The following is a 10,341-nucleotide window of genomic DNA, read 5'->3' on the forward strand; positions in this document are numbered from 1 at the left end:
TATGGGTGACACTCTTATCTGGAACCAGATGCTCCACATGGACATGAACGTGACGGTTACCAATTTGCACCTCATACGTCAGGGGACCCCTTCTATGACAAATGGTCCCTGGAGACCAAAGGCGCCCTGAGTGGCGGAAATCTCGAACCAAGACCTTATCACCTGGGTAAAAGACTTTGTTTCTTTGTCTGGAGCTATTATGTGCTCTGACTTGTTGCTTCTGATGTTTCTCCACTGTATCAGCTAAAGAGGGTTTAAGCAAATCCAATCTGCTTCGGAGGTGCCTCTTTAAAAATAGTTCCGCTGGGGTACGTTCAGTAACTGAATGTGGAATATTCCTATAACTAAACAGAAATCGACAAAGTCTCAACTCTCCTGTAGTGCCAACGGACTCACTGGCTACTGAGTGTTTCATCCAAGCTTTTTTAAATGTCTGAACTGCCCTTTCAGCAGCACCATTTGAAGCTGGGTGATAAGGTGGGGTCAATTTGTGCTTGATACCATTTTGTTTCAAGAAATACTGGAATTCCTGAGATGTGAACTGAGGTCCATTATCCGAAACCAATTCCTTTGGCAGACCATAGGATGCAAACAAATTACGCAGCAAAGTAATCGTTTTCTCGCTTGTACTTATTTTAGTGGGTAACACCTCCAACCACTTGGAATAGCTGTCGATAACCAAAAGAAATGTTTGCTGGTTTATTTCAGCATAGTCAATATGGATTCTTTCCCACGGCGATGTGGCCCATGTCCATGGGTGAAGGGGTGCAGTGGGTGGCTGATTTTGTACAGAAGCACAAGCAGTACACTGACTTACAAAATTTTCTATATCTTGATCCAGGCCTGGCCACCACAGGTAACCACGAGCTCGTGCCTTCATCCTGTTTACACCTGGATGGCCTTCGTGAAGTTCATGCAAGAGCCTCTGACGATATTTTGGGGGAATGACAACCCGTATCCCCCACAGTAAGCAACCTTGATCTATGGAAAGCTCATCTCTCTTTTCAAAATATGGCTTAAGGATTTTGTCAGAGCTGTAGTTTGGCCAGCCTTTGGACGTAAAGTCCCACGCCTTAGCCAGAAGAGGATCACGACTTGTAGCAGCTGCAATATCTTTACAAGAAATAGGTAGTTCTTCTGCAAATGAAACTTGAAAAATGACACTTTCGTCCTGAACATCTGTTGTATATGGGCATGGAAGCCGCGATAGAGCATCTGCATTCCCATGATCCTGAGAACGTCTATCTACAATATCATAATCATATGCCAATAGGAGTAGGGCCCACCTTTGCATTCGAAGTGCTGCCAGTGTTGGAATTGCTGATTTTGGCCCAAGAATGGCCAGAAGTGGTTTGTGATCAGTGACCAGTGAAAACTTCCTTCCATAAAGATAACTTTGTTTCTGTTGGGTGAAGACCTTGTGCATCTATGCGGTATCCTAAGTATTCTACAGACTCCTGGAGAAAGTGACACTTGGACAATTTTACTCGCACCCCAGATGCTTTTAATTTTGATAACACCTTATCTAACAATGCCAAATGCTCTTCAACAGATGAACCTGTAATTAAAATGTCATCCAGAAAACAGACCACATGATCGATTCCTTGAAGAATCTGATCCATTGCATGCTGAAAAATTGCTGGTGCTGTAGATACTCCAAATGGTAAGCGCTGGTATTGGAATAAACCCTTGTGTGTGTTGATGGTAAGGAATGTCTTTGAATCTGGGTCCAGCTCTAGCTGTTGATAGGCATTTGATAAATCAATCTTGCTAAAATATTTACCTCCAGCAAGTGTAGCAAACAAGTCCTCTACATTTGGTAGTGGGTAAGGTTCTGGTTCAATACAGCGATTGACAGTGACCTTGTAGTCACCACAAAGTCTACTAGTTTTGTCCTTTTTGGGGACCACTACAATTGGGGCAGCCCAGCTGCTGTATTTGACACGTGACACAATACCATAATGTTCCATTCTTTCTAGTTCTTTCTCCACAGGTTCTTTAAGGGCATATGGCAAAGGACGTGGCTTATGAAAAATGGGCTTTGCACCTGAAGTTACAGTGATAGTTGCCTTTAGCCCCTTAATACTGCCAAAGTCTTCCTTAAAGAGAGAGTCATGTTTACTCAGGACCTGTTCCAGATTTTTGTGAAAGGTAGCTTCAGTTTGTTTGATAGTAAATATTTTAGCCCAATTCAGCTTTAAGTGCTTCAACCAATTTCTGCCCAAAAGAGTGGGCCTGTCACCCTTCACAACCACTAAAGGCAATATAAATGACTGACCTTCATATGTGACTGGCGCTTGGATCTGTCCAAGTACAGGAATCTTCTCTCCAGTATAAGACGTGAGGTGTGAAGGTGAGTTCTGCAATGCAATTCCACCTAAACAATTCTTGTAAACAAACTCTGATATTAGTGATACAGATGCACCTGTGTCCAGTAACATGTTTACTGGATGCCCATCAATTTCCAGCTTAATATGTATGCCATCATCTCCCCCATGCGTAGTATTGACTGTATTCAAGTCTGTGCAGTCACTTTCCTGACTGTCACAATTAGTCACGTATTGCGCCCTGCGCCTGCCTGGTTTGCTCCTGCAGACACGAGCAATGTGACCTAACTTCCCACAATTTCTACAGGTTTCTGATTTATATCTGCAGTTCTGTTGCTGATGCGGGCCCCCACAGCGGTAGCATGAATTGACCCTTTGTGTCTGAAATGCTTGCTCGCCTGTAACTGACACTGTAGGTGGCTGTGGTGAATTTGATGAAGTGGGTTTAGACCATGTAGTTATTTTAGGGAGATCTGTAAATGAACAACTATTTAGCTCTTTGAATTGCTGAGAGTCACTCCTGGTTAATTCTATAGCCAAGGCAATGTTACAAGCAGACTTGAAGGTGAGATCTGTTTCATTTAGCAGCTTATGCAGGTAGAACTCATCATGGAGGCCACACACAAACTTATCTCGCAAAGCCTGATCCAGGAATGTACCAAATTCACAGGAGGCAGATAGCCTTTTTAAATCCAAAATATAGTCTGCAAGGCTCTCCCCCATGTTGTGATTTTTCCCATAAAATCGAAAGCGTTCAGCAATGATGATACGCTGGGGTTTATAATGCTGAGAGAGGGTCTCTGTAATTCTCTCATACGACAATTCAGTGGCCTTTGCAGGAGTTATAAGAGTTTTAAGGAGACTGTAGGTTTTTGCTGGTAGTGTAGCAAGTAAAATATCTGCTTTCTTTTCCTGACTAACCTCATTTGCAGACAGCCATCTCTCAAATCTTTCCAAATAAGGCTCAAATTCTTCAGCAGATTCTGAAAACTCTGGGACTTTCCCAATGGCAGACATTGTAAGAAGTTACTCACTGAGCAGAGAAGAATTATGCAGCCTGTGCAGCCTGTTTGCTCTGCAGCTGAGTCTGTTTCTGAGTCCAGTAACACAAATCCTCGTCGCCACTGTAATAAACTGCTGGCAAGCAGTGGGTTAATGATTCTACTGTGTTAGTTCAGGTAAGTAGTCAGATACACCCTGGAACTTTTGGTATATTTATTAGAACATGGCAGGTAGATCTGGCCTGCTCCATGCTTGCTCTCAGCTTAACAGGAAGGACAAAAACAGGAACAGGAATATGATCATCAAGCAATGGCAAAACAGCAGAATGCCCTTAACCAGAATGTCTTCACAAGCAGGTTACTACAATAGCCTTGGATATTATACTTTTTCAAGATATCAACCAAGCCTTAAAGGCATTAATAGAATGTGCCATCACAACATCATCCGGCAGTGAATTCCACAGCCTAAATGTATCAAATTTGCAAAACTCCCTTTTCCTTTTCCTGGAAAAAAAAACTTATTTTAACATACATTATAAATAATCCTGTTGAAAAAACTATAAAGCAATAAAGCACTATAATGCTGATAAATCTTGGGATTGGGTGTGTGCTACTGAGAAATTTGTTTCCCAGTGTTGTAATTAAAAGTTATGTACTATTAAGGAAATTGCTTTCTGGAATGTAATGAGTAAAACCATTTTTGCAGTTACAGCATTTGCTGGGGTGTAGAGGACTGATTTTCTCCTTGTCCATTATCTAAGGCACCCAGTCTGACCCCGGGCAGGGCAAGAATAAGCCTTTAGCCAATCAAAGCATCAAACCATTTATGGTGCTAAAGCAAATATCCATATAAAGTGTTCACAATTCAAAGGTCATTTTTCCCTTAAAAATATCTATATTTTTCCAAGTGTGTGTTTTCCTATCTGAATGTACATATGGAGCAGACCTTACTGAAGTATCTGACCACAGTGTTGCAACTTTCTTGAATGGTATTCTGCTTGTGTCCAAAGAATAAGTTAAGTCTGCTTCTACTGTATGTAGGTGGTCACACTTCATATACATGATATTCTGCACATAAATACCTTGGCAGGATAGAATTTTAGAGTAGTTGGGATTTTTCTAACATCTTTAGTAGCAAGGATGTCCCAGATGTGTTGATATTTTACAATTATGTAGGTAGAAGAACCAGACTGTTATGGGTTCTAATACAACGTGCTCCTGATTTGGATGGGAAGGTAAAGAGTAGAACGGTCTTGTTGAATTCAAGGAATTCTGTATTTAAAATATCATATTATATCATTATTCCATCTAGAATGTAACCTGTGAATTCTTTCCTGTCAGACATGAGTTGAATGCATTTGGGTTAATTAACAACATACAATCCAGTCTAGAGAAAAGCCCAAAGAGATGTATTACAGATGTTTTTGAGAACTCTGTTGAAATTCTTTTGTGTGATTTTGTTTAGCAAAAGTGTTTGGGAAGGATCAGCAAAGCATTTAGAGCTTCCCCTTCTTAAAAACAGGTTTATAAGTAATTAAGTTTTGCTGATGTTAAACAGCCAAGGAATCTCAACAAAAATACTTTGTGCGCTAGAAATGGTGGAGTCATTAGTTATATGAGAAATGCTTGATGTTTAAATCAGTAAAACAAATTGCTACCAGGTGGATCATTTGAATACTGGTAATTAATGCCTTGTATACATAGAAAAGCTGCAGGGAGTATTGATTTTTTTTTTCTGATATTGTTTAAAGATGTTTAAGATTTGGTTAACTATAACAAACAAGGGAAAGTTGTGCTCACCACTATTTTTTAAAACCATTAGGCGGGGGTGCAATGAGGCTGTGACCACAAAATACATATAGTCAAATACAAGAGTCCTCTGCACTCAACCCATTATCAATATATTTAAGACAGCGACATTTTGTGCATACTGCTACTAAAAAATGCCTTACCCTTTAAACAAAACAGGGATTGTTTGTCCATATATTGCAATATATTTAAGCTGGCCAACTACGTCAAAGTCATCCCATATCTGGCCAGTCCTATGCTCAATTTTATCTGATTCATTAAGAATTCTATTGCTTCATTATACATGTATAATGAAGCAATAGAATTCTTAATGAATCAGATAAAATTGAGCATTATACATGTATAATGAAGCAATAGAATTCTTAATGAATCAGATAAAATTGAGCATAGGACTGGCCAGATATGGGATGACTTTGACGTAGTTGGCCAGCTTAAATATATTGCAATATATGGACAAACAATCCCTGTTTTGTTTAAAGGGTAAGGCATTTTTTAGTAGCAGTATGCACAAAATGTCGCTGTCTTAAATATATTGATAATGGGTTGAGTGCAGAGGACTCTTGTATTTGACTATATGTATTTTGTGGTCACAGCCTCATTGCACCCCCGCCTAATGGTTTTAAAAAATAGTGGTGAGCACAACTTTCCCTTGTTTGTTATAGTTTATACAGGAGCAGTGACCAGCTCCATGTTGTAGCTCCCACCCTTCCCAGCTATAGTCAGGTGATCCCACTGGTGTCTAATAAAAGGGCAGCCAAGTATGGAGGTTTACTTTGAAAGCAGCAAGTTAAGTTGCAGGTAATACCTAGTCCCTTTGTAAAATGTATAATGAAGCAATAGAATTCTTAATGAATCAGATGAAAATTGAGCATAGGACTGGCCAGATATGGGATGACTTTGACGTAGTTGGCCAGCTTAAATATATTGCAATATATGGACAAACAATCCCTGTTTTGTTTAAAGGGTAAGGCATTTTTTAGTAGCAGTATGCACAAAATGTCGCTGTCTTAAATATATTGATAATGGGTTGAGTGCAGAGGACTCTTGTATTTGACTATAAGATTTGGTTAAGCCTTTAATTTGGCTCGTACATACCTAATGGCCTGTGTGGGTTTCCATACCTGTTGCAAGAATATATTTATATATAAAACACAAGAGTAATGAATATCCTGTAAATTATATCCTTGTATGCTTAGTGATGTCATTGGTTATAATCTGAGTTTAGTGATGTCATTTCTGTCACATGACTCACTGAAACTTGAGTATTATAATAAAGCACCCCCTGTTGCAAAATATGAAGTAGTGAAATATGAAATATTAGAAGTCACGAGTTCCATGACCTGTATAAAAACATCAGATCTTTGCCCTGGGCTCCTGCATCCAGCTCCTTCCTCTGGGGAGAGGGGAATCCCCTGACAGGAACAGAGAGTATAGGCTGCTGGCTTCTCCCCCAAGGCTCCTGAAACCCTGCCCTGGGCTTCTACAGCCAATTGCTCCCCTTTGGAATTCCAGATAAGCTGTGTGGGAACTGAGGGGCCAGTCTGCTGGTATCTCTCCCCAAGTCTTCTGGATCCCTGCCCTGGGCCAACACGGCTAGTTCTTTCCTCCCTGGGACTTCTGGAGAGGCAGGGCTGTTGGATTCTCTCCCCAAGATTCCTGGATCCCTGCCCTTGGCTATCGCATCTGGTTCCTCCCGCTGCAGACTTCCGGAAGGGGGCATTCCCTGGTGGGAACAGAGAGGCCTGTCTGCCGGCTTCTGCCCAAGGCTCCTGGAACCATGCCCTGGGCTCCCAGTTCCTCCCTCTGGGGACTTCCAGAGAGGGGCATTCCCTAGCGGAAACTGAGAGGCAAGGCTTCTTGCCCCAAGGCAACTGGAACCCTGCCCTGGGCTTTCGTAGTTGGTTACTCCCCCTTTGGAATTCCAGAGTAGCTTGGTGGGAACCGAGAGACTGGGCTGCTGGCTTCTCTCCCCATGGCTCCTGGATCCCTGCCCAAGGCTCCTGGATCTAATCCTCTAATCTAAAGGGGTGGTCTCTGGTCCCTGCCCTGTGCTCCCATGGCCAGTTCCAGCCCCTGGGGACTTACAGAGAGGGACATCCCCTGATCAATGCATCAGAGACCACCCCATTAGAGCTCCCTGAGGCTGGTTTCTTCCCTATCCATTTTGCAGTTGGTACTGGATTGATTACCACAGTTGGCTGCTTAAACCACTATATCATCTGCCAGTCCCCTATTGCTCTGTTGCTCTGTAACACATGTGTCTGAGGGTGCAGTGGTGAGTGTGATTACTGGTGCCTTGGTTCTTTATAAAGGAACACTTGCAACCAAATATTCCCAAATTAGGCACGATTGGCCAGGTGCCCCAGTGGTATAGTAGTGAAAGCAGCAACTTCATAAGAAGATAGTTGTGATTTCAATTTCTGTGGCTTTAGGATGTTTTTCTGACAGTTGACTTGGTTCTTTATAAAGGAGCACCTGACACCAGAAATGTCACCCCAATAATCCTATTTTTTTAGGTTCACTTTCCTTTAGTACTTGTGATAGCTATCAAACTCACATTTGTGCCTCATTCCTCAATGAGAAAGAGATTTTTTTACAGCCAGAAAACTTGGTTGTAGTGATTTTTGTAAAACACTATCCTTGCCTACATAGCTTGCTTACTTTTATATGCATTAATTGATTAATAACTCAATCAGGGTCTGGTTTTCCCAATCAGCTGCATATAAGTTCATATGGGACATTTCGTTCACCCTGGCCCTTACACCATCACTATTATACCACAGCTTTCTCCCCTTCTCTTTAATGTAAATTCCAGCATTACGGAACTCTTATCTCTGTACCCAAAAACAGAGTTCATATTTCTAACGCCCGCTCAGTTGCAACAAACCTACCTCTATTTATGACCTTTTCGTCACCAATTCCTTTAACCTATTTAAAATTACCAAAACCTGGCTTTCTGCTACTTCTACTACTGCTTCACCTGCTGCTCTGTCCTATGTGGGTCTACACCTTAATCATACTCCCAAACCTGGAGAGCAGGAGGTGGGGTAGGATTACTAATCTCTCCCATGCTTTACTTTTTCTTCTACCTACTCCTTCTTTATCATTTTCCTCATTTGATGTTCACTGCATTAGGCACTTCTCTCCTGTATCACTTTGTATCACTATCACATACAGACCACCTTGACCAACCTCACCATTTTTTTACAACTTTGCTGCTTCACTTCCTAATTTCCTTTCATCTGACACCCCACACCCACCCATACTAGGTGACCTAATGAGAAACTTAATGTCAAACATAACTGACCCCCTAACTGTGTACATTCACATTACTTTCCTGCAATTATAATCTAAGAAGTCTTTTCTACTCCTGACACTGCAGTGTGATAATGGGAGATAACATGAGATAACACAGGCTGTCCTGTTTGTAACTAGTTTAGTTTTAGGATAAATGGTGCTTCATCATCTATATAAGCACATATTTGCAGTAGCTAGAAGTGTGGCAGAAGAAGGCTTTGTAAGGCACACTGGGAGAATGGCGTACTTTCTTACATCTCAGTTTGCCAGTCCCTGTGTTCCTCTGAGTATCCAAGCACATTGCACACATTTATTTCATGCATTCACAATGATGTCATGGCATTCACTGTGTGATGTCACTTTGATAATTAATTTAATTTGATTCTTAATTCAATTTGATATTTAAAAATTCTTTCTGATTGTAATCTATGCCCAGGATTGGCTCTGTGTTTACAGTTCCTGCCCAAGCCTTGTAATAGTTCTGATCACCTGGTTTTTGACCATCTGCCTGTTTCTGACTCTTGATTTTTACACTGCCTGCCCTGACTCCTTAGCTGTCCCTCACTACGTATCTGGTTAACCCTTGCTTTTATCAAACTTAGTGATTCAACTCTGTAGTGTTCAGGTCCTTCCTGATGGACCGCAACAAAAGGGTGTTGATGAAAACCTGTCCCAGCAGGGGTCTCCTATCCACTAAGGGGTATAATCACCCAAACAGCCTCAGGGTTCCTAACTCATAGTTGTGACAGGCTGCACACTGTATCCATAGATATATTACTTGATCCAAGATTGGAGAACAGGAATAACTGTTGCCTTTGTGAAAAGCTGCTGAGATGAACACTGTAAATGCAGCAACAACAATAATAATAATTACATTAATATAGAAAAACTCCATGTTTGTTACAGCTCATTATTGGTGGCTATAGCACATGCTATATTACCTAAGTCCTAAATTGCATGAGGTATTTGTATCCAACGACATGTTGCAAGCTAAAAATAGAATTTGTTATTTTCCAGAGTCTGAACTTCAATGTGTAGATCATGTAACCTTTTATTATCCAGCCACAATCTGGCCACACAAGCTGCAAAGTATTGAGCCAATTCATGTGCTACTCAATAAACAAGGCTACCTTTACTTCTTATGTAGGGGCCTTATGCTTTGATTAAACGTTGCATGTGGTCACTCTCACAGAGTTAAAAGTTGATTGGTAAGTGTTCACAAGATGACAAGTAAGGAGATGGGGAGCCACCCTTCCTATACGATTCATTTCTATGCCTGAAGGGCTGAACAATAAGAGCTGTGTAGTTTTTTCCTGCATGGATAAATTACAGTAAAAATGTTTCAGCACAGCACCTTGAGGTTAAAAATGCCTTTATTCAAATTCACATGGCAGACCCGTTCAGCAACGTTTCAGGCCTATATGCGGCCTTTTATCAAGGTTTGGGAGTTTGTTCAAATTTTTTTTTTAATTATAGTGAGAAAAAGTCAAGTTTTAGTAAATACCCCCCTTAATGTCAGTGGCTGGTTTTACTGGTGCCTAGACAAAGTCACTTCTGGGCACTGCCCTTAGATAAAACAAACTGAAATAAATTAACACATTTTACATAAGCAGCAACTTTAGATGTAAAAAAATCTCATACAGTGGCTCAGATTTCACTTATTTCTGTAGTCTGGTTTACATCATCCTCATAAATTAACTCAAAGAAATAAATGGAACACAAGCTGTCACATTCTGACATCTAACAAAGTTGGCCTTGAAAATTGTTAATGTAAACCAACATACACTGCTCCCTCTTTAACCAGGCTGCTTGAAACACAAGTCAAACTTCTATAGAGGGTCCCTTAGTCAATTATAACTAAATATATATAATTTTATGCACATTTAAAAAAATCCATATATATATAT

The 10,341-nt window shown here is 40.8% G+C and overlaps 1 protein-coding gene across 1 annotated transcript; it reads right to left on the reverse strand.

Annotated features, from left to right (window-relative positions):
- Nucleotides 1-1,286: 1,286 nt before the first annotated feature.
- On the reverse strand, nucleotides 1,287-3,003 carry LOC121400593 (uncharacterized protein K02A2.6-like). Its single transcript, XM_041583979.1, has one exon. The coding sequence runs from the start codon at nucleotides 2,439-2,441 to the stop codon at nucleotides 1,359-1,361; it is 1,083 nt and encodes a 360-aa protein (XP_041439913.1). The 5' UTR covers nucleotides 2,442-3,003; the 3' UTR covers nucleotides 1,287-1,358.
- Between the last annotated feature and the right edge of the window lie 7,338 nt (nucleotides 3,004-10,341).

The sequence above is a fragment of the Xenopus laevis genome, chromosome 2S (assembly GCF_017654675.1).
Source record: "Xenopus laevis strain J_2021 chromosome 2S, Xenopus_laevis_v10.1, whole genome shotgun sequence".
Taxonomy (NCBI): domain Eukaryota; kingdom Metazoa; phylum Chordata; class Amphibia; order Anura; family Pipidae; genus Xenopus; species Xenopus laevis.